Source organism: Halictus rubicundus, chromosome 1 (assembly GCF_050948215.1).
Source record: "Halictus rubicundus isolate RS-2024b chromosome 1, iyHalRubi1_principal, whole genome shotgun sequence".
Lineage (NCBI taxonomy): Eukaryota > Metazoa > Arthropoda > Insecta > Hymenoptera > Halictidae > Halictus > Halictus rubicundus.
The window spans coordinates 1,321,207-1,346,553 of NC_135149.1; the positions used below are offsets into that span (position 1 = coordinate 1,321,207).

The 25,347-nt window shown below is 43.1% G+C and overlaps 2 protein-coding genes across 17 annotated transcripts in view; one reads left to right on the plus strand and one right to left on the minus strand.

Moving 5' to 3' along the window:
- The window catches only part of Camta (Calmodulin-binding transcription activator), a 76,024-nt gene extending 67,089 nt beyond the window's left edge, over positions 1 to 8,935 (plus strand). For all 6 annotated transcript variants that reach the window (XM_076804454.1, XM_076804366.1, XM_076804402.1 and 3 more), the window contains one exon: positions 583 to 8,935. In XM_076804454.1, the coding sequence (XP_076660569.1) occupies positions 583 to 678 (96 nt within the window). In that variant the 3' untranslated portion in view covers positions 679 to 8,935. The remainder of the gene's footprint in view (positions 1 to 582) is intronic.
- Tn (tripartite motif containing protein thin) overlaps positions 8,779 to 25,347 on the minus strand; it is an 82,767-nt gene continuing 66,198 nt past the window's right edge. For 4 of the 11 annotated variants that reach the window (XM_076804038.1, XM_076803930.1, XM_076803957.1 and 1 more), the window contains 2 exons: positions 23,901 to 25,338; positions 13,622 to 13,942 (listed from right to left, as the gene is read on the minus strand). In XM_076804038.1, coding sequence (XP_076660153.1) covers positions 13,628 to 13,942; positions 23,901 to 25,338 — 1,753 coding nt within the window. In that variant the 3' untranslated portion in view covers positions 13,622 to 13,627. Of the gene's footprint in view, positions 11,099 to 11,580; positions 11,863 to 12,181; positions 12,339 to 12,410; positions 12,573 to 13,354; positions 13,943 to 18,091; positions 18,205 to 20,025; positions 25,339 to 25,347 lie in introns of those variants that run through there. The other 7 variants (XM_076804258.1, XM_076804077.1, XM_076804164.1 and 4 more) reach the window with 4 other exon arrangements.

Genomic DNA, 25,347 nt, shown 5'->3' on the forward strand with positions numbered 1-25,347 from the left:
TCCAGAGGCCTAATCTACAGTCTTTCCAGGGTTGACGAGCCCCGACAAGGGCGCCGTAGAAGCAGTCCATTAATCTACCGTTGGACTAACGAAACCCTTCTCCGACCGTAGCCCTCTAGGCTGGATTAGCCCTAAAACGACCTCCGTCTCTCGGTCTCGATTAATCAGTAGCTTCAACTAAAGCGTCCGAGTAAGTGTGTACATTCTACACTGTAACCCGGTAACATGCACACAGCAACCATCCTCAAGTACCAAAATTAATACCATCTGGAAACAAAAAGAAAAACGAAAATCTGGAAATCTAAACGCAACAAAAAAAAAAAAAAAAAAAATAAAATAAAATAAAAAGTCTGTTAAATCGTATATAAGAACAAAAAAGCAAAAAAAGAAAAAAGAAAAGGTTCTCGAGCAAAGGATCGATCGCGGAGCCAGTCGACTTAGATGCGCTCGTTTGTTTCGTAGTTGACGTGTTCCTCAGAGTGCTTGGTCATTCAGTGTCATGTAATGCACAACTCTCGCCACTAGCTGTGCGCCCGGTCGAATCGGATCTACATGAACGTGTGTACGTTTCTGGGACTATAGGCTGCAGAACGCCAGGGCCGCCGCAAACGGGAACGGGAGGCAGCCAGCGGCCATTTTACGGGGGGTTGCTGTCCCCCAAAGCTCGCCCTCATCTAGCCCAGGGGCCAGCCTAGTAGCCGCCAACCCAGAGGTCACTTAATCGACTGTCGACTGTCGACGACCACGCAGAATGCCGATGAGCTTACCGAGGCGAAACAATAGAGAGCCTAGAGAAACCATCCGCATTGATCGGGGTCACCTGGTGTGGGGGACATATGGCTCTCTCTCTTTCTCTCTCTCTCTCTCTCGAGGAGGAGGAGAATCGATGTCGTGACGCCATGGGGTTTCACGCATAACCCACCTACGATCCCGGGGAAACTAGGATACATCCAATCCAGAGCGGGCAAGCTTCGCTCTTCTACGATCCTCCAACACACGACCCTCTAAAACCACTCGGTTCTACGACTCGTACCTACGATTTAGCTCTGTCCACCTGCTCTCACATCTTTGTCCGACGAATCAACGTCTCTCTCTCTCGTACCCATCCGATTTTCTATGCATTTCTGTCCGATGACGACGTTTCAGGACTTCAAGGTAGGTGATCTCCGCGAAAACTTGACATAACAACTGTTGGTCCACACTTTACCCACCGGGGACCGCTTAAATCTTCATCAGTTTAATGATACTTCTGAAACTGTCACTAAACTGTGGATTTCTCTGTACTTGTAATTGGTAATCTTTAAAGACATTAGGGAGTTTCAATTTGGCTCCCATTGCTTGGACTTGATGCAGGCAATTTTTATTTCGCAGAGAGACCCGCAGTCTAGTTGGTACGTTGTGTTACGATGATCTTTCGATTGAACGTTGTGATCGTTGTTGATCAGGTTGTTAACCCTGCTGCGTTGGGTCTCGCTCGGTCCGTTCGATCAATGATCGCACATTTTTAAGATTGATGGAGAAAACGACATAAATATCAAAGAAATGGAATTTTGTAACCTTTTCGAACCCTTACGTTTCACAAATCTAGCGTTAAAGCTGTAACTTTCAATTTCATTATAGAAGAAATAATTACACTGCGGATTTTATGCATTTATGACAAAAACGAGTTGGTACAACTTAAAACAGTAAAAACATTAAAAGAATACAAGGATTGTTAAGGCACAAAAGAAAGGTCATGGTTAATATTTCTTTTAATTTTTGCCAACAATTTTTATTTTGCATACAGATCCGCAGTCTGTTAAATATAATTAACAATTCCGCAGCAGGGTTAAGCAACCCTCGGGTGCGAAGAACGAATGTTTACTTTTGACAACCGGTAGGTGAAGTGTCCCTTTGAGTGTCACCTGGGCAGGTGATCATCGAAGGTAAAGTTTCAAAATTTCATTGGGGGAATGAAGATTCCCGATGATTTGAATGAATTGCTCGGAGGATTCTAGGGTAATCCCGTTGGGGGATGTTCTGGCACTCAAAGCGTCAAGGATTGTGTCTCGTGGACATGATCGAGAATCATGTGACCACGTGGAACGCCACGTTGTCCTTCCTTTTGCGGGCATCGACCACTATCGATCCCATTTTACGACCGAGAGAGTACAAAAGCGGTTCTGCTCGGAACCTTTCCTTTCGCTATTTTCTTTTCCGCGTCGATTCGCCAGCTAGACTTCTTCCTCGAATAATCCATTTCCTTTTTCCTGGTTTGCGTGTTGGTGAATCGTTCGCGCCGGGAATTGTAGCGTTCGTTTCGCTTTTCTACTTTCACGAGACAGTATTTCGCGGAGAACGAGGATTCTTTCCTTTCTTATCGTACCACGGTCCTTCGGGACCTATTTAGGGCGCGTGGTTGACCCTCGATCGTCCACGACCCAGTGACATTTTCCTATTTATCTAGTGCCGTTGCCCAAACTAAAAATGGTTGTTAGTTTCTGTTCGAATTGTGTTTGGATTCTGCGATCCCTCGGCTATTTCACAGTTTAAATAATTTCAAATAATTGGCAGGGGTGAAATTGGGAACTAACACGCAAGACACGTAACAATTTTGTCAAATGTGTTGAACGTTCCTTAAATTGGTTCATTGTTTGTGGACTCTGTTTTCATTTTAATTGATTCAATTTTATAATTTGAAGCAGGACCGTTGTGAAAGTAAATAATAAATTGTACGTTTTACATTTCCGACAATCGCAGCAAGTAATTGGCAATAAACACGGTAAATATTCCTCAAATTGATCAATTTAACAAGAGACCATGAGCTCTACTGTCATTTTAATTGATTCGTTATTATAATTGGGGGTGGCATACAAGAAAGGCACAAATTTTACATTTCAAACAATTACAAAAAATGAGTGGCTTTGAGAACGTTAAATATTCTTTAAATTGGTTCATTCAGCTTGTACTTTATTCATCATACTCATTTCGCTTGTGCTCTGTTGTCGTTTAAATAGATTCATTATTATCACTGGAGGGGAGGGGGGTGGAGACAGAACAGTAAAAAAATAAATGAATCTCACATTTTTACATTTCAATAAATTACAAAACATAATTGCCAATAAGAACACTAACTATTCTTGAAATCAATTAATGTAGCAAGACCCTATAAACCCCGCGTGCAATTTAATTAACTCGTCTTAAGGGATGAAAACCGAATTCGGAACGATATCAAAAGTGTTCCACCAAGAATAGAGGGGATTTAATCTATGACAAAGCGCAATGCTCGACAGAATTGAAATCGTTCACTTTGTCCATATTGAGTAACGAGTCTCTTACGACCCAGCCATGGCCGATCGAGGGTAAGACCGGCGTGACGCTTTTCACATTTCGGAATGAGAATCGAGGTCGGTTTCTCGCTCGGAGTGCAATAATCCAAAGTATTTGATGGCCCGCGACGTCAGCGTTTCGTTCTTCTTCTATTCGTTCGTTTTCACGCGAAATATCACGGCGGCGGGATCGCGTGGCGTTCATTATATCGCCGGTTCTCCAATACAGCGAATTCTCGATATATGTACGTCAACAACACGGGTCTTGCCAGCGTAATTTATCGTTCAGGAGACATACCTGAGCAGTGTGATGTTTACACTCCTCGGCGTCCGAGGCCTCTCGAGCTTGGTGGCCCCTCACGGGGTATACCCCGCGGCAGTGGGGATAATTCCGCGAAGTTTACCATCCAGGCCTTGGCGACATATATAGAGAAATCACTGTATCGTTCGGGATCGGGGCGAGACGCGAACGCGTGATGACGGTACACTCGTTTCGTACGAGAGCCAAAGCATAAATATGCTCTGTTAGGCGACCGGCAACGATCCCTTCCGTGCACGATAGTTTTCTTCTTCGCCGCTTGTAACGAGAAAGGCGACATACGATTCAGGTCGACGAATACGGAGAATCTTATTTTCGATGTATACCTGGGATCTAGAGTGAGAAAGAGAGTGCGAGAGAGAGACGAGAAAGTGAGAGAGAAAAGGAGAGATGAGAGTGTGAGAAAGTGTGAATGAGTGGGCGTGAACGGGAGAGAAAGAGAGTGAACGCGTGAAGTAACAAAAGGCTGCTAGAGAAAAACAAATGGGAGAGATAAAAGAAACGCGAGAGATAAAAGAAGATTATTTAAATAACAAAAGAAATTAAAGAGGCCCTGTCTCCGTCCGCGAGCGGGGAGGTGGGGCGCTTCATCCACGGGCTGTGCTTAAAGTCACAGTATAATCAACTTCGTAGCGTTACAATTTTTTAGGGTATAAGCATAGTCGATTACATTGTTACAAACCTACCTACCGTTTCTCTCTCCAGTAGGGGATTTTTTTAAAAAGGAGATTCTTTAGATAAACAAGAGACAAACGATACAAAAAGAGGAAAACAAAACGAAAGGAGGCGAAATGTGCGAAGTGAAAAACAAAAAAAAAATACAAACAAACAAACAAACAAACAAAAATAATAAAGAAACGGAGAAATAGTGGTTAAAGGGAGAACGCGCGTGATTTATGGCGAATATTTATTGCGAGGGCGGAGCGAAAAACGAAATGAACAAGTTTTACGTGTTTCACGGAGACGACGGACGCGTTTCCGTGTGTATCGATTTCGAAGACAAAAATCTATTGTGATAAATTTAAATGGTGATCCAAGAAAGTATTTCCGCTGAACGACACCGCTGAACGAAGTAAAAACGTTTCTCAGAGAATAATTAAATAAATAAACTAAAACAAAAAAAAAAACAAAAAACGAAAGAATACTAGAACACAACTCACGGAGCGCAGACGAGCTGCTTCGTTCGTTCAACAAACATGAAAGAAGAAGAAGAAGAAGAAGAAACAATAAAGCTTTATAACGTCTCGACGTCCGTCTGGTGGACGGCGAGAAACAGACAGACAGACAGACAAATTTTCTCGTCTTCTCTTTTTTTGGTTACTGTTGCTGTTTCGTTCGGGTCACAAAATTGCAAAACGGGGAAAAACAATTCGATCGTTCACGCTGTCGTCGGATCTGACGGGAGGATCTTCGAGGTTTTGCGTTTACCACGGGGATCGATCGATCCCGTGTCGATCCTCCGGCGTTTCCAGACAAATCTATATACACACACACACACACACACACACACACACACACTCATTCTCTGACACACACACGCGCGCACACGGACACACGTGTACACATACATAGATACACACACACGCACTTGCACGAGGCGTTTTCGAATTAGCGAGGTAATTTATGTGCGGAGCGAGCGCGCGAATGAGAGAAGCAAGGTGAAGGAGGAAAGATTGTATAAGATTTACTGTACACACGAGTCAATTCCAACGAGCATTTTCATGCCACTAAGCTTAAAGAATTATTAGTTGATAAAGTGAACGGCGACGAAGAGAAATGACGCGCGGGGATAAGATGCGCGGACAAAAACCGGAAATTTAAAAAAAAAAAAGAAAAGGAGAGAGAGAGGGGAAGTAAGAAAGTGAGAGGGAGGGACTGCGGACGGGCGAGAAAAATTGAGAGAGCGAAAGAGAGCGAGACGAGAGATAAGAGATTCTTACAACTCTTTTCAAAGAAATCATTGTTAATTAATTAAATTAATTGATTAATCACCGATGCTATTGATACATGAAGAGAGGGAAAGGAAAACGAGACGAGTAAAGTAATAATTATTATTATATACACAAAACTATTATTATATTCATATTTTTGCTTATTACATATTTAAGGAACTATTAAACGAGGGCTAGCGAGTATAGTACGTTTAAATGAACGGGAGTTTCAAACAAAAGACATACACACACACAAGCCGATTGATAGAATGATGGAGGGAAAAAGGAGCAAAATCGATATCGAAGTATAATAGGGGAGGTCGAACGAGAGCTACGGGAAATTTTCAGGTGCGATAGAAGAAGTGTCTCTCTCACCTGCGGTATTTTTAGTCTGTCGGGCTTGTGCGATTTCGAGCGTGGCAATCAACTCTTTCGAATTTTAAACCAGGGGAAAACAAAAATTGTAATACAAACCCTCGCGGATGACAAAAACGATTTAAGTAAGGATAGGGGAAAGACACTGAAACTCGTTTTCAGGGTCGTACTACACACGCCGAAAAAAAAAAAAACGAAAAACCGATTTTTATTCGAGACTCTTCCGTGGCAGCGGTCCGATCGCTAACACGACGGTATTGTCGAGCTTTTCCGGGGGACGGTTTCTCAAAAAAAAAAAAAAACATAAACAAAAATCGAACGAGAACAATCGAATCAGCGGTATACAGAGAAACATAAAATTCGAAGATAACGGAGAGATATCGAGAGATTCGCTCACAGTAAATTTGTACAGACCGCGAGCATGTTCTCGGACGGAAAAGTCGACGCCGCGAGAAAATATTTCACTACCTGTTTCCACACACCACTTCCACCCCCCTCCTCCACTTCCACCCCCACCCACCCCATTAATTACTATTACTCTAGTGGATCGCATTACTATCACGTACACCAAAAGAAAATACCAAAAAAACTTAAATCTATCGAGCGTACGAGAACGAGAAAGGAAGAGCGGGAAAAGAGAGAAAATGCTAAAAAATAACTTACTTACTTACCAAATAATGAATAATAAAAAAAAAGACATCGCTAGGGTAGGCGCTTCGAGGAAAATAAACATTAAACTTTAAAAGTCACTTAATACAAATTATTCTCAAAATATAAAAAAAAAGTTTAATAAGTAAAAAAATTTTTAAATCTACGTAAGAAAGCCAAGAGTCAAAGACGACTAGATGATAGGAGCCGCATGGCCTAACTGCTGCCACTTTAATTAATTAAACAAAATAATTAATTATAACTTTATTACTACTTAATTAACAAAACTCGAATACAGAATGAGAATATAATGAAAAAAGTAAAAATAAAATAAACTAAATAATGTCATGCCACTTTTCAACACTAACTTTCTAGATGCAGAGACGAATCAGTAGGTTATAGTGGAACTATTAAACGAAACTTCTCTTCTAATTGGGAATGATTGATTCGCGCTATAGATTCGAATATTTCCAATTGTCCAGTCTCCAGAAATGAAAATCGCACGAGATATGTACGCGTGTAAGGTGTCTCGTTATGAATCAACATGACTGTCACATCAATTGGCTGTATACAAAATTCGCAATTCTCACCGGAACACGCATCAATCGTCCCAAGGAAAGCCTACCAGCTTTCTCGCCATGAAATCGAAGACATAGAAATCTATTAAAATCTAAAAAATTGGCAAATTAAAGATGGAACGATAACTTCGCCGAAAACAAATGGTAAAAAAGGTGTTGTCTCGTGTTGTGTCGTGTTGATGTAGAGCGAGACATCCTGTAGGACCTTTGTATCACGATGTCGAAAAGGTCGAAACGATCGGATATCGGTGCCTAGCTCATCTTCTACTTACTGTTCCTTGATTAAGACGGTCACTTTGTACCTGCTTGCTGCCTGCCTGGCCCGTGCGTTACATAAAACATATTTCTAGTCTAATCGAGGTGTATCAACACTCAGTAATTTTACTCGGTATAATAAAAACACACAAAACACCATCTTCTCCACCACCTACCAACAAACAAACAAAGAACAAACAAACAAAAAAGAAAAAAAAGATAAGATAAAAACACCAACCACAACAACGTCCAAGCATGTCGCGTACTTCCGTTGTGATAAATAAAAATCCGGCGTTCGATGTCGCCCAGGTGAAAACGGTTTTTCTACACGTGTAATAATTATCGAGGAATCGTAATGCCGATATTAATTCATTTGTTGGATCCCATTCGACTAATCCCGGAAGGTTGATGGTTTCGACAGCTGTTTCGACATCTGCATCCCAGCCGACGCGTAATCCCGTTCGAAAATTCACGAACCTCGCGATTCCCTTCGGTACTCCGTAATAATTCACGGCAATTACTTTCCAAGAATAAAATAAACGGCTAAACGTTGAGAAGAAAACGTACGATCCAGAGACACCGGAGGGGACCACGTGAAAGCATTCGCAGTGAATTTTCGAACGACGCCGGCGATAATGAGATATAATTAAAAAGAACAAAACAAACAAAAAAAAAAAATAAATAAAACAGAATACAGAATATGGATAAATAAATAAGAAGAAGAAATACAGGTTCGTGCTACTTCTAGTGGAAACGAATAATGGTAAAAGCTCCATCTCTTGTAATATTTTTATTATCGCAAACGTAATATATATTACATTATTAAATTATATTAAATAAAGGATTACGCCACTGTTTATTATTTATTATTGACTAACGTTCAACTAATATTGTAAATAATAACGAAAATATTTTATCTATATTTCCGATCCGGGGGTGTCGGGCGGGGCAGCGTATTACCTCTTGTCCGCCCTGCACGCCGATCGCAACATGATCGACGGTCGCCCGCCCCCCTATTGTTACACCATTTCATCATTGCATTTAATAAATTATATATTTATTGACTCACTTACCTTTTGACTTACCCCCTTATATCGTTATTCTAGCGTCCACGACGACTCACCGACTTTGAAATCGTAAAACCGCCCTACGTTTTTCAGGGTGTGGTTTCCAACAAGAATTCGTCGATGATCATCGGGGAGAACAGGTAGGACGATGAATAAGCAATTTCCAATTATTCTACCAACAATTTGAAGAAAGCATTCCTTCCTCCAACGAATTGGTAAAACGTTCGAAGACATATTATATTTCCGCTGACATAAGCGTCCACTCGTGATTAGGTTTACGCACGAAGCTGAGTCATATCCAAAATCATCTCGTTTAATACTTCCGCAACAATTTATTTAAAGCATACAAACGGTACAAACTGTATTTTGTTGTCACTTTGAGTATAAATTAAATTAAATTACGCGGATATCATGTGCGTACAGAAGGCTGGCGAATAAAGGAAAGACAGAAGAGGGGGTAAGACAGGCAAGGGGAATAAAAGATAAACGATTTTACGAATTTCTTTTTTTTAGTTTTGTAGAATATCTCCGACGTCCAAGATTTCTGCGTCGAGTTTCGCATCGTCGTCGACTCGTCGAATAACTCTGTCGGGAGGTATTAGTACTTAGATAGGCCGGCGAGATAAGTGGAATAGACAATCGAGCGGAATCCTGTTAGCGGAGTCCGTAAGGAACGAAAACAGGTTTTCCATTTTTCTTCTGTTTCTTTTTCTCGTTTTGGTTCACCCCCCCTCCCCACCGAGAAGAAAGAAAAGCTTCGATGGTCTGTACCAAAGGGCTTCCCCGCGAAGTATATTAGCTTGAACACAAACAACTATGTTAAGAAACTAACGAAAGCAAGCAAGTTAACGCGAAGAAATCTCACCCCCCCCCCCTTTAAACGTGAACCCATCGTCGAACTACTATGTTCCCCATAGAATTACTATGTATTGTATCCCGGCTATCCACGCAACGTTCGTCGGCCTGGAAGTCCCTCTGATCATTGTACGGACCATAGCGCTTCTTGTTCTAATGACACGGAGTCGAAAACGGGCCATACTCACCCCCCCCGATTATCATTTCATCGATGATCTCCTCAAGCACACGATTTCGTCGACAGTAATTAATTCTACGACCCATTTCGATCACCGACAATGCTCATTCGTCGATGTCGACCTCTTGTACGCATAGTGATTGTGTTTCTCGTTTTTTCATTCATGAATTGACCCTGTGTGTACACATATATAATTATCGCTGACGAGAAACAATGGTGCGACAATCACAGTGAAACAAGTATTCTCAATTTTATTCATTTCATTATGACTAGACTACGGATCTTTAAGCAAAATTAAAATTGTCCAAGCCAATTATAAGAAACAAGAGGTAAATAAAAATGCATTTCCTCTTTTAATACAGGGTGTTCGACTATAGGTGGGAGAAAATTTAAGTGGTGGTTCTCTAAGACAATATAAGACGAAATTGAAGAATAAAAAAATTCGGCTTCATTTTTGAGTCATTATCAATTAAAAATCCGCCTAAAATGCGGCAACCCGATCAACGGAGGTGTACGTTACGTACGTCATAAAGGCGCGTGACAGCGCCTTCTAGGCGGATTTTTAATTGATAATAACTAAAAAATGAAGTCGAAATCGTAATTTTTTTAATTCTTCATTTTCGACTTATATTGTCATGGAGAACCACCACTTAAATTTCCTCCCATCTGTAGTCGAATACCCTGTTTATGAAACAAGTATCAGGTATATTAACGAAACAACTATTACAACTTTTTAATTTTTGAGACATCTGTTGAAGAAATTTAACTATTCATGTTTTATCCATTTCTTTTAAGACAGAAACGTAAAGAATGTAAAAACCAATGTAATCCAATGCGAATGTTTCGGTAATAAATGCTAATCATTATGCGTAGTACAAGTTGACTCGGATAGAGACATTATCAAGGAGACTTTGTGTGGCGAGAACATTGTCGACGTAATTCGATCATCCAGCGATAGTCGATGGGACGATAACCGTTGCGAGAAGGATGTCCTATTAAGAAACTCCCATAATGTTGTATCGATTCGAAAAGCCCCCTTGAAAACGCTCGAAGTCCCTGGTCGAGGATTAGAAGGGAGAGAGTTAGAAAAAAAGAAAGAAAGAGAGAATGAAGAGAAGGATAGATAGAAAGGAGAGAAAAAATAGAGATAGATTAGAACACTTGGACGCGGTGATTCTCGCGGTCGCAGACGACGATGTTACCGGTCGACGTGACAGCAACACCCTCTAGGCCCTTGAATTCACCGTCACCGCTACCCCAGCCGCCGAAGGACTTGAGGAACGCGCCCTCTGGGCTGAATATCTGTATCCTGTTGTTGCCGGAGTCGGCGACGACGATGTAACCCTGGTCGTCGACAGCGACGCCCCTTGGGAACTTGAACTGACCCTCGTCGGAGCCCTCGGATCCGAAGGAGGTCAGCACGCGGCCGTTCACGTCGAATATCTGCACGCGGTGGTTGTTCCCGTCGCTGACGATCACGCGGTTCGTGTTGCTCACCGCGATGTAATGGGGATGTTCCAATTGGCCACGTCCGCTTCCGCAGGAACCGAATTTACCCACGAACGTGCCGTCCGATTGAAATACCTGCCACACAAACCGTCAACCATCCACTTTATCATCGCTCTCTGCTGGACACATTGCCAAATTTAGAGAAAATGTTCCTGGTCCCTTCATAACTTCAATTTCAAGCTGTATAACACTGAGAGAGGAACCTTTCTCACTTTACTATAACAACCCACTTTGTACATTTTGCAAAATCTAGAGAAAAAGCTCTAGCTCCTTTGATAGTCTCGATTTTGAGCTACCCAAAATTGAGAGGGAAATCTTTTCTAGCTCAGGAGCTTCAAAATGACAAAAATATGTTGGCTTCTTGTGATCGAAGTAGGCACAATCCTTGATCATTTCGATTTTAAGCCTATCCAACGATAGGTAGCTACACAAAATCAGCATCAGTAGGCATCAGAAGGTATCTCGAGCACATGAACCACAGAAGCCTCTAGAATATTTTGGATCCTCCACGAAACATCGTTTTTTAGTGGTAAGTTATTTTAGGAGTTGATTTTTACCTGTACGCGATGGTTCTCTTTATCGCACACATAGATGAATCCAAGAGCGTCCGTGGTGATGCCCCAAGGATAATTGAACCGGCCATCAGCGGTTCCTTGCGAGCCAAAGGCTCTGAGAAATCGGCCGGACGGATCGAGCACCTGAATCCTATGATTGTATCGATCCGCGATGATATACTGCCCGATCCTGTTCACGGCCACCCCGGCGAGGCAGTCGAATTCACCCTCGCCGCTTCCGTATGTTCCGAACTCCTTCATGAAGTTCCCATTGCAGTCAAATACCTGTAATTCCGACCGGTGGTACCGCGAATCAGTAAACTTCCTTTCCATTCTTCATGCTCTCCAATTACAAAGCATGCGTTCTCCAAACTACCAATTACCAGAGAGAAAGAGAGAGAGAGAGAGAGAGAGAGAGAGAGAGAGAGAGAGCGAGAGAGAGACAGAGAGCGAGTGTAAATTACCAAAACTTCTACATTGCCAAAATCGATTTAAACTCCGCTTCGAAATGGTTCTTGTTTGTTCGGAAGCTAAATTGAAGTTCATTTGATGCCACTCTGGCAGATTGAAACCGTATACTGGATATATAAAGGTTGGTAATTACTTGAACACGATGGTTGGAGCTGTCGGCCACTACGATGGAGTTGTCTGGGCCAACTGCTAGGCCTCTCGGCCAGGTAAAGCATCCGGCTTCGCTCCCCCGCATCCCGAACTTGAACAGCTGCCGTCGCTTCAGCAGGTAGTGACTCCTCCGGCCATTGCTGTAGAAATCCAATAAAATATCTCAGTCGTTCCTACAAGATGACGATATACTTTGCATTTGGTTGACTCACCTAGTGGAGGAACCTGCTGCCGCGGGTATAACGGGAGCTGCTGTAGGGGACGTGGGGGAGCCTGACGGGTTTTTTTGGTCGTCATCAGAAGATTCGAAGGATGTTTGGGCAACGTGCCTCAGAGGTAGCCCGAGGGATAACCTTCTTGACGTTGCGCTGCTGCTGCAAAACGATTCTTCCTTTAAACATCGCAAAAAAGAGCACTCTGCCCCCTCGAACATTCTAAAATGCCCTCTGTATTCCTTTAGAGTAAGGTAGGTAGCAATTGTCCTGGACCCCTGTCCAGTGGGTTCAATAGATTAGGACAGCTACTAGATCGACACGCGAGGATATACAAGCGTAGCAATTTTACTGGACCTGATACTAGGCTCATGAAGCTAGGGGATAGCGTCTAGATCAAGGCACATGGACATGTACAAGGGTAGCAATTTTTTCTAGATTTACCATTAGACTCATCAAGCTAGGGTAGCAACTAGACTGAGATATTGGCATACTGAAGGCCTAGACCTACCAATGTACTCATTAGTCTAGAGTAGCTAGTAAACCTACATAAATACATGGGTGGATTCATGGCTGTCAATTATTTTTTGTTATGGCAGGTTCTAGACTGAAACGCAGGAATGTATGAGGGTAGCAATTTTTCCTTGGCATGCTATTCGACTCATCAAGTTGTGGTAGGTTCTAGACTGAAACGCAGGAATGTATGAGGGTAGCAATTTTTCCTTGGCTTGCCATTGCTTCAAGCTAGCCAGTGGACTCATGGGGTAGCTAAATCTACTAGACTCAAGCCTACTCAAAGCTGGAGTGAAACAATGTTGTTGTTTCTCCTTACTCTACACGTTGCTGAGGACTATCCTCTACAGATTAAGACATGCCTAGGAGCTGCTAAGAGACAAAATAGGTCTTATCTAGAGAGCCTATCGAGTGGATTGAGAGGATTTTACCTGGATGATGGTATCGACGAGGTAGAGGACGAAGGTTCCTTGTCCTTGATGGTTCGATTCCCGTACTTATTCTTCAGGTACCTGGCCCACGAGCTCAGGGCCGCTCCATCCTTCTCCGTTCCGGGCCTGTCGCGTTCAGGACTTGGCTCTCTCGACTTGAGGGCGTGGGTGCTCCGGCTCCTGGCCAATTCAGAGCCGGCTCCGTACTTGGCCGCCAGATAGGCGTTCGGCGACTGGGTCGTCGGAGAGGGTGGCTCCTCGTCGAGGTCGAGGTCATCGCCGCCGAAGTTGTGCGAGCTTCTGGACCTCGCAAGTCGTTGCCTTCTTTCCTTCAACGCGGCGTAACGGGACCTCGCCGACAGAGGCGACTCCACCTCGGTGTCCGCGTCTCGTTCGCGTTCTCGTTCTCGTTCTCTCTCGCGTTCTCGTTCCCTTTCTCTTTCGCGTTCTCGTTCGCGCTCCCGTTCTCGTTCCCGTTCTCGTTCCCGTTCCCGTTCCCGTTCCCGTTCCCTCTCTCGTTCCCGTTCCCGTTCCCGCTCCCGTTCCCGAGCCACCATCGCCGCCTGGCTCCTGCTCTTGTTCAGGAACCTGGAACAATGCCGAACGAAGGTTGGCTCGTTCAGATGACCTTGCTCATCGACAGGCCTCGAGGATGTGCTCGAAACAGCTCTGTAAGCTACTAGTTAACCCTCATCCGCTCTGCTAGTCAATTTGACGAGCACAGTTAGAAAATTGAGGCTGGATGAGGGTTGAAACTATTGCAATGGCTAACAAAAATAAGAGACCACCGTCTTAAAATAATGACAGACGTTACAACAGTTTTCAAGCCCTGTGAGTATGGGTTGGCGGGTTCAAGGAAAACAGGAGAGGGCAGGCAAACTTGATTTATTGGGAAGGCCTTGGCGATTAACGATCGTTAAGGGATGCTTCTTCGCAGGACACATCGAAACTCTCTTTGTTATTCGTGTTATCCTTCCCCATAGTTGAGGTGAAGGGTCCTTCACCTTGAGGATGATCGCCTTAAGTGGTCGGATAGTGTACAATGTGTTATAATATCTCTTGGCATTACATGGTTTAATGGTTAAGCTATTTGATCACCTAAGAAGCGGGGTCTTGACACATCTTAACTCCTTACTCAGCTTCTGATGATTCATTTCAATTAAAGGCTGTACAGTTCGGCGCATTAAAGGAGTTCAACGCATTAACAATTGCTTAAACATTACTATCTATGCAATCGCCAAAACCAACTGTCATCTGAGTGTATGAATACGTTTACTAAAATAAGTAAAACAACTCAATTCTTTTGAAGGAATTCAAGGAATGTTCATCCAATCAGTTAAGGGTCCACTGGAGTTACGAGTCTGCCATTATTCGAACTTCAGCTTCAATGATTTTTACAATCACGTTCGAGTATCATGCGACGACGACGCAACATCAAACCTGCTGTTACAGAGTCGGTGACTCGAAGGAAATTATTTTGGAGAATCCACAGAACGTATCAAAGACCGTAATATTCTTGGTCCAATTTTTTGTTTCTTCTTTTGGTACAATGTTTTTAAAAAAATTGTTACGTTCGATTTCGAAGTTCAAAGATGGATGGTTTTCGGTTGTGTGTCATCGTCGCGCACGTCCGCGATTTAGTAACGCAAGAGTGAAACGGTTTAGTGGGTGACGTAACTAGCAATATGAATCCTGTCGCGAAATCCGAGGCCACGAGCAGGCGATTTCGTTTCGCGACGAACAAGCCGATGATCACGCCCGCGTTTCATTCATTAACGCGAGCATACTTCGTCCTTCCGTCACACGGTTCCCGTTAATTGTGATTCCATGAATGCGAGCGATGCCACTCGGTCATAGTGTCCCATAGTGGATTTGTAGCGAGTGATGTGTACGATGGATATCAATCTGCAAGCCTGCGCGTCTATTGTTTATCAACTAGCCACGTGGGTCGTTTGAAAGTCAGCAAACTCGTTGCATAATCATTAATAATCCGACTGCGGATTCTATGCATTTATGAGAAAAATTTAAATCTATTTTTTAACATGTTAGAATTTCTGTTTCGAACTTCAATGTTAGGCTTTTTGTTTGTTAGGTTTGACGAATTGTGGCTACTTTTTGTTCGATTTAGGCTTTTCGTTTGTTTGACGAATTGCGATTACCAATTATTCGATTTTTCTTTCGTTCGAGGAATTGTGACTACCGATTATTCGATTTTTTTTTTTGGATTTAGTATTTTGTTTCTTGTGATAAATTGTGGCTACCTTTTGGATTTTTCTTCGACTTAGTTTTGTTGCTTCCTGCGACAAATTGCAACTATCTCTTGGGCTATTCTTTGACTTAGGCTCTTGCCATGCGAGGAATCGATTCTCGGATTTTTCTTTGATTCAGGCTTTCATTCGAATTGTGACTGACCGTCGAGGTTCGTAACAGAATTCTAATTCCCGGTGGAACGAGTCCGATCTCTGCTTGGCAGCGCGCAATAAAACGCAATAAAAGGAATTTCCAATACGTTTTTAATCGGATGGACAAGTGGCGCGAGCGTTATCGAGCACACGCTCCATCGCCGCGGAATGTTCCGCCCGTTGGAATCGAAACTTTTCCTATGGCAGCTCTCCAATGATGCTTTTTGCAATAGTCTTGTCGAAACTATCCTCCGGAAATGATTAATGCCTGTTTCTTTTGCTTCTCGACACTTTGGAGGTCGTCTTTGCAATGTCCACTGGATAATTACGAAATTCTTCATCGTTTTTAACCCTTAACCGCCGGATTCTGACGTAGCCCAATCTTTTTACACGGAGAGCCCTCCATATTTTATTTTAGGAAAAGTGGATTAACGGCGGAACCTTGTGTAAAATGAAATTTTTGAGCATTTTTTGTTTTGTTTAAATCGATAGGAAATTTCATCAGGAATACGATAAAAAAAGTTAGAAAATGATCAGAGATGTTCTTTTACGTTATTTTCAAGATAAAGTGAACGGTTGTAATCGGCGAAGCGCCTCAGGTAGTCGGGCTCTCGTCGGAAAGGCTCGTGCTTCTCGAAAAAAAAAGAAATAAAAAACGGCTGAAGTACAACTTTTTGAGGAAGAGGAAGATCTGTTCTATGGCCATGGAATCGCAGATTAGCAAAAAACCGTAGTAAGTTAAAATGAGTTAAGATTTTTTTCACGATTTTTCTGTTACTCAAACTTTAAACGCACTTCTCTCGAAACGCAAAATTTCGCACGCCGTGCAACGTAGCTCAAAAACGGATTACCCGATCTTTATGAAACTTGGTATATATATTCCATAAATAATTGGTCACAACATGACGAGCGCCGATTTTTCCGGATTTTCGGAAAATCCGTTTTTTTTCAAAACTTCGCCATTTTTGCAATTTTGTAAATTTTAATAAAGGAAGATTGTCGTGTTGTGCATATTTGCATAAACTAACGATTCCATTTTAACTTTTTGTGCACTGTACACTGCACGGCGCATTTCCAGGATGCCATATTCAAGCCGCCATTGCACTCTTGATATTAACGATTAAAATTTATAAAAAATATTTTTGTTTACGTTATAACGTTAACAAATGATACCTCAAATTTTAAATCAATCTACGCATTACATTTTTCAAAAAACTATTCGTGGAAAACAGGCCATTTACACAAGGTTCCCCCCTTAAAAAATAATCATCTGTCTCTCAAAAAATGTTTATCAGGTTCCAACGAAGAGATCGGCGAGTCTCCGACGACATTCAGAGTGTCAAGAGCCACTTTCTTTAATCATAAAAATCCCTAATCCGGAAATTCCGTCGCCCCTTTCACGCAAAAATACATTTCCCGCATGGCGCGACTGACACAGAAGCATAAAATAGAAGCCAAGTTTTCCCAGTGCAACAAGCTTGCAGGGGGTAAATATCCACGGTAAAAAATACTGCGGTGTTCCCGCGTTCGTTGCAGTCGTAAAGTATCGTCGAGCGCAGCCTATATTTCTCAGTTTCCTCCGCGGATCCCCGAACATTTTTCCTTTCGGCCTCTCTCGTTGATCGCGACATCGAAACGCGGCAGCTCCGAAAAAAGAAAAGCCCCGACAACAAAATTCGCGTGATTCCCGACCGGACGAAAGAAAGCGAAAAGCAAACGAATCGAGAACACAGAGAGAACGGAACGAACTAGAAACAGAAAAAAACAAAAAAAAAAAAGAGAATCAAAAAAGAAAAAGAAACGAAGAATCCTGTGCATTCGCGCGGTTTGTTTTTTGATGGCCACGTAGTTCAATTGATCTTTTCAACGGTGAAACGTATCGGAATAACATCCGCGTTTCCAGTCAAGTGGACCACAGACCGATATAGCTCGGCTGACTATCCGCGCTGCAGCAGATATTTAAAGTAACAAACGAGTTATATTTAAACCTTTCACTGTGCACGCCTCGGGGCTTCCACGTATGATGCACAATGCGGTCGCATTAGTTCCGTCTGTAATATTTTCTCTGCGCTTCGGGTGCGCGGCAACGATCTGTTCGACGAGTTGTGTGTTCGTGTCTCGCGACAATTCGACAGATTCGTACATTCACGGTGCACAACGGTCGTCGTTGTTAACCCTTTCTCGCTCCGCGGGACGTGTATAAACGTCCTCGAAAAGTGTTCTCGCGGTCGTTCGCGAGCCTGTGAATGTCCGAACACGAACGAATTCAGGTTCGCAATCGGTAATTATGCTGTTACGTTCCCGCATGTAAATTGCCCTTCTATCGAATACAAACTTTCACCGATCCGTCGTCGACGCTCCCGTTGCTCGCTTCAACCACGATAATCTCCGCACACTTTCCTCCGCGATTAACCGGCTCCATTGGCCCAGATTCGTCAAACTGGCAAACTAAAAAACAAGCTTCACTGGATAAACCGAACTCGATCTCACCGCGACGAACGTTATAAATTGGAACGTTCAATTTCCTTTTGGTTTCTCGGTCTGGCAATTTTAACTTTTTGGACTATTATCTACAATTATCTTTCTCAATTTATATAGGCATGTTTCGAGCTCTTAAAACGTTCGCAATCAGTGTTACTCTGACGTCCACAATCTCGCAGTTTACTTGACTCTTCAGTAGTATGTACCACGGTCAGTCAGCCCACCAGGTATTACACTGAGCCTTTTCAAAATTCGTCAAAAATTGATACTTAACGACTTGACTAAAATATCTAATATTTTATCTGCCTATTAATAAGATATGCAATAATGGTACTATACCAAGAGGAAACTTAGAAAATAATTTTTGACACAATAATCGAAATTATTAGATTACCGGAGGTTGTTAGTTCAATTGTTATTACTGTTGAAAGATTTATTCAAAAATCCATATTTATAGACTTTAAAAAATTATTGTGTCAAGACTGAAAAGTTCAAATGTTCGAAAGAAATGAAAGAAACGTCGTATTTGCAATTGTCCTGCGATGCAGTAGCGAAAATTAGTGTACAGAAATTTTATCTGGGTCACGAGCGACCCCAGGTTATTATTACAGAGTTAAAGATTCATCGTCTAAAGCCTTAGTACACAGTATAATGTTCAGAGATTCCATGGCTTTTCCCTGCTAAATTGTTTAAATATTTCACGAACGAGATGTGCTGCATTCATCTAAATAGTTTAACAATGAAGATGAAATTAGAGCGAACGTGTTAAAGAGTAATCCCTAGGAGCATCCATATAATAGCTGAGGCGATGGAATTAATCGTTAAGAAAAGTGCACAGCCGGATTAATACGACGTACGGTGACAAGCGGAAGCGACGATTAACATATTAACAATTATTTTTCATACAGAAAAATGCTCATTTCCTGTACTAATAACGTAATTCCAACATTTCACGAGTTTCCAATATCGAGTAACAAACCCACAAGTGTCGTAAGCAATGCGAGTCAAAACAGTATAAAATTAGGTGTATAAGCTTCAAGGAAAATCGAACGGTCCGAGGTCCTGTTTTCTCGAGACGATTGAACAGTTATGCTCGGAGGTGTAGTTTTTTTGTTCTTTTTTTTTTTCTTTCGCAGCCAATACCTTTTGTTTACCTTAACTCCTCGGACCTACAATTCTCGCCGATTGCGCTGTAAATTCGTGGCGTGAGCGTGCGTGCATCTTGAGGTGGCGCAACATGAGGTGTGGGTGATGGATGTCAACGAAGATTGTCAACGAAGGGATCGTCGCCGCCATGTTGGAAACGTCGGGATAGAACATCTGACGGAGGGTCGCGTGGAACGAGCAACGAACGAGGGACGTATAGGGTGAGATATGTATTCTCGATCACGCGTGATCGATACCGACGTGTTCAATCTGTTAGTGCAATAAATAAAGATGCATTCTTCGCTCATCTATACACCGTTTCCTCGATTATGTTTAACCGAGCATGCAACCATACTGCGGTCAATGTTGAGGAGACCGGGTCAGTGACAGGAACAGATTCGTGACAACAACATGGGAACAACGTGTACAAAATATAGTAGAAACAAAAAGAACGTTTGTCTTTGCTTTTTTTTGTCTTTATCAGTGAAACATTTAAACATACAATGAGCACTGGGGTTTTGGACGAGAAATAAACGAGAGAGCCGGGGGAGTACACGCGATCCCTCCCCCGTCGCTCTGTTGTTCCGCGGTTATGCTCGTGTAAACTGAGGACAAGTTTGAGAGGGAAATAAATAATACGAGTTATCACAAAGAAATGCAGTTTATTTACCACACCAACAAACTGACGCAAGCCTATTCACTAGGAAAAAAGAGTACAAAAACTTAATGATATGAAACGTGGCGGCGACGGGGCCGGTTCGGCTCCGCGTTCTGCCGCGTTCCCACTTGAACCCTCCGCTTTGAAAAAGGCGACAAGAATTTGTTTGGATCAGATAGAAGTCGATTTAATACTCGAGGTCTCATTTCATTGTTCAAACGACCGATTCGTTGAGAAACACTGTCCCGGAACACGCTTGTCCCGTCGATGCATTTTAAAACTGCAGTTTGCGTTTACAGGGAACTTTCCTCTTTCGATCGAAAACGAATTGAAGGTTGAAATTTATTCAGCTGGGGACTTCAGATTCATGAGGGAAAATAGACAGTGTTGTAACCCACGTGCACGGGAGCAGAGCGGTGCTTTTAATTGCAATTTTGATTACTGAAATATGTCAATTAATTCTACTGTGAAAAATGCTACTGTGAATTTCTCGAACAGGGTTAAATGTAATTCAATTTCCAAAATGCAGCTTTCCCAATTTCCTCAATAGTGCATAACGGTGAAATATATCCTGATTCTCAGAATGCAATTGTCCTAAATTCCTGAACAGTACAGAAGGGTTAAGAATATGTTGATCCTCAAAATATACTTCTGCCAGTTTCCCGAGCATTGCACAAGTATGACTCTAGTTCTCGAAATAAAATTGTCCCAATTTCCGGAATAGTGCGCACAGGTTCAAAATATATTGATTCTCGAATTACACTTCGGCCAATTTTCTAAGCAGTTGCGGAGGGCTAAAAGGCAATCTGTCGCGACAAGCGTGTTGCAAAATCAGTGCAACATCAGTTCCCTTCTTTGGGAACGCGGCTTAATACGTGACAAAACCACCCCCGCGTTTCGATCAATGGGAACGAGTGAATTTAAGCGGTTTTTGGGAGGACGGTTGTTTCTCGCGTGCCAGTGATTTCTCTCGTGTCTACGAAGCTACGTATATATAGATATTATTGAGCAATGGCGAGGGGGGACACGTGTCGCGGGAGACAACGATAGGAACAACAAATAGTTACGATCGTACGTAAAAGTATCACAATGTAGAAAAATGCAAGTTCCACCAACATATAACAATGTTACTACTAAGTGACGCGAATCTGCGTTCTCGGCATTCCGTTTTTTAAAAATATTATTTACTCTCTTAACCAGTTCAGGACGGGTTCAGCTTATTCGACGAACGATAGTCATTAAAAAATTCGTTCTACTATGTTCACAGGCTTTACACTTACTTGCAAGTTGCGGTTGGGGAGGGGGTGGCAAGATGTATCTATAATGAAGTAGGGCACTGATTTGCTTGGCATTTTAGGAAAAAATGACTGTACCGATGATTATTTTAGTTTTTTGACGTATAGTTACATCTAGGGTGAAACTAGTGTTTGGAGGACCCAGATTTAAGCACCTTGGCCTTCACATAGATTGTCAAGGACATTTCTCTGAACTCCCAAGATTACGTAGAAGATCTATTACATAGATCACAAGTGTTACACATTTTTTTCTGTTAATAATTTAACTACCAGTGAAAGTCCCAGGGTCACCTAGAAGGATGACCTTGACAACATATGTGAAGGTTATGGTGACTGGAGGTTCTATAAGCAGTAGGATCACTATATATTTAAGTCTGGTTGGACTTCAATTTTCAAATGAATTAAGATATAACTTCCAGTCAATTTTGGCCTAGATTTTCAACCCTGAATCGTTCCCCAAGTGAAAATTCACACCTCTCACATTACAACTACTGCTACGTGTTCATGAAACAGATAGAATTACGAATGAGGATGAATGAAGTATCCAACATTACTCGAACAACTACTTCTACTCAGTGTTATTGATTATTTCCAAAAGTGAACCATACAAAACCATCAAAATAGTGCAAGGAAACCGCTTCTGCCGGGACTACGTCTCTACAAAAATGAGATGCCCGTCCTGAAAGGGTTAATAATCGTCACTCGAAGCGCGATGACGGTTCTATCGATCGCGGTGCGCGACAGCTGAGCGCGGAGGACTCCCGAGCAGCAGTTTCAAAAGTAAATAACGTGAACATAGCCGAGGAAGAAGGTCCTTTGCTCTTCACATACGGCCAACGACTGAATTCCACCTGCACCCATATCAGTTGCTGACCAACAAATTTTTCCCGGACACACAGTGGTTCGAAATCAATACCTAACAGTTCAATATGATCAACTTTTCTGAAGAGTCCAAAAGAAGTATCACTAGAGATGAGCATCTTAGACTGCGGATCTTTATGCAAAATGAAAATGTTCTGCATCATTTGGATGAGGCAGGAGTCCAGATGTACATTCAATTTTTTCTTTAATAATTTTAACACATTGAAAATATTAATACATCAATCTACAATTATTTTAATCTTCCTCCCGTATTAAGTAGCACCAACTCTGTTGTAAATGCATAATATCTTCGAAATAAAAATGGTCTGCATCAATTTCAAGAAACAAGGACCAAGTACAACTTTTTTCTATCTCCACTGGCTTGAATAATCTAGAAATAATACGTCCATATTTTTAAATTGTTTTGCCCAGCAATTCTTGGAAATTGCTCCTATTCGTTTTTCCCACAAATACATAAAATCCGCAGTCTAATCATTAGAGTGTCAGTGGAGTAGCACCGAACTTTATTTCTTCCACTCATTCTTTTATAAATGCACAAACCCCGCAGCAAATGCAAAGACCGATCTACCGCCGTTTTAAATGAACAACCACTACCTTTTATTTATGTCAGATTTACAAAGGCTACTACCACTGAAAATAAGATTCTATTTGATTTTACTTCCGACGGATGTACATTAAGGTAGGATCACATCAAGTCACGCAAAAAGAAGTAATTTCACGCTACATTCTTCGTGTGTGAGCCGCATATTATCCTTATCATATTATTATTATTATTATTTTCTTTTGTATGTAACGTGATTGCACATGATTTCACGTGACGTGAAGTGCGCTGGTTAATTCCGTTCACCCTTAAATCAATCCCTGCGTACAAATTAAACTCCCAACTAAACAAACGTAAAGCTATGTCCACACCGAACCAACGTCGACCAACTTTCGCCTCGCGTTGCCTCTTTTATTCGGTAAAAAAGGAAGCAGGCAACCAGAGGCGACAGAAAGTTGCTCGACGTCGCTTCGGTGTGTACAAATTAAACTTCTAACCATTTCAACCATCGAACCACTATGCGTTCCTGTAAAACAACCCCGAAGCTACGTCGACACCGAAACAATATCGAGCAACTTCGTTTCTTGTTGCCTCGTTTATTCGGTAAAAGAAAAAAGAAAAGAAAAGGGAGAAAGAAGAGAGCAACAAGCGGCGACAAAAAGTTGCTCGACGTTCAGTGTGGACATAGCTTTAGACGAGCCAGCGGCGTTCTTTCTTTCGAGGAGACACCTGGCCGCGACGAGAGCGTTCGGAAAAATAGAAGAGAGAAAACGAAAGAGAATAGAACCAGATAAAAATAACGGGGGAAGAAACTGCTGCATCGGATATCTCGCAATCGAAGCCAGTCTCGTCCGTTTCCGTGGGGGTAGTCTGCAGTCTTTCGCGGCCAACAGGAGACAAAAATCAACAGAAAGAGAGAAACCGAAAACGAACCGGATCGAGAGAAAAAAAAAAAGAAAGATCGAACGATCGCGATGAACAGCGGCGAACGGGACGGAGAGAAACGAAGAGTTGAGGCCACGTATGCGTGTCTTTGTGTGTGCGCGCGCGCGCGCTCGTGTATGTGCGCGTGTATGGATTACAGGAACAGATTGATTAGAACGCTGTAACACAGTACGGACACACAGAAAACGGTGGTTACCATTTGCATCGGTATACTGATAGCGACACCAGGCGTGTCCTCGTGCTCGGCAGGACTGTCGGTCTCTTTCGATTGGGTAGCGTTCGCGACTAGAGCACCGTTCTCGGTGCTAGTTCTCACTGCGAGGTCGGTCGTTTGGGAACGAATCGTGCTCCTCGTCTCGTCCTCGACCCCCTTGCCGTCCTCCGTATTCTTCATCCTGTTCACTATCACCCAGCCGTTCTCGTCGATGTTCCACGCGCCCTCCTCTTTCTTGCCCTCTTTTTCTACCAGATCCGAAGACACCTTCGTTCTACCGTCGGCCGTCTTCTTCGCATTCTCCCCAGTACTGCCCCTGTCGTTTTCGCTGTCGGACTCGTCAGAGACCATCCAACCGTTCTTTCCGAGACTACTCTGTCTGTACACTCTGCTTCTAGGCAGGCTCTCCGAAGACCCTGATAGACTCAGTGTCTTGGCTCCTTCGCTCTTATCATCGGTCTCATTTTCTTCAGTCTTCTCCGAGTCTTTAAGCTTGTCGACGTCTCCAAGCTTGTCCGAGTTCTCTTCTTTTACGCCGGTGTCTTTCGGTTCTCCGTCGATCAGCTCGAAGCTTCTGGAGATCCTCCGCGGTCCGTCAGCCTGCAGATCCTGGTCGGTGATCACCCATCCGTTGTCGTCGAACAGCTCCTCGATGCTCTTCTCGCCGATTATCGAGGAGCTGCGTCGTTTCACCTCGTCGTAGCGATCCTGGTGACGATCCTCCTGGGACCTGGGATCAGCTCGCACGCTAAGAACGGTTGTCTCGTCGTCGGTCTCTGTATCCGTCGACTCTTCCGACTCCGTCGAATCGCCTTCAGATTTAGCGTTTTTATCATCACCGCCGTCGTCGGCCTTGTCCCGCGAACTCCCTGTTTTCTTGATCTTCAAATTACTGTTCTCGTCTCTGGACTGATCCTCTTCCTCGTCGGTCTCGGAAGCGGTTTCCGTCTCGCTGTCAGATTCTGTTTCCGAGTTGGTGCTGGTGGAATAGCTGCTGGACTCTCTGGATCCTCTTTCCTCGGCCGGCACCTCCAGCAATCGTTCGAGCGTGCCCGATGCAGCCCGGTCTTTGCGGATCGATTTGAAGAGTGCTAGGTCACCGGTCGATCTCTGCGGATCGGATCGAGCGTGCAACGAAGAGCTGACGTCGTGCCCCGAACGACCTTCCGCGACCCGACTAACGTGACCGCTACCTTCGAGACCTTCGGGCCTAGTCGCTAAGAAGAAGGAGGAGGAGGATGACGATTGGGTGGTTCCGTCGGTGTCCGTACTATCGTCCGTGCGGTTATGTTCGATTAGGCTAGACTCCGGTCGGTTCGCGTCGCCGATCACGCGAGTGTCCGCGCTCGTTCGCTCAGTCGCGATAATCGCCCCGCGAGGACCGGTTGCCGGCGGTTCATCGTGTTCGTCACGAAACGTCCTAAAACGA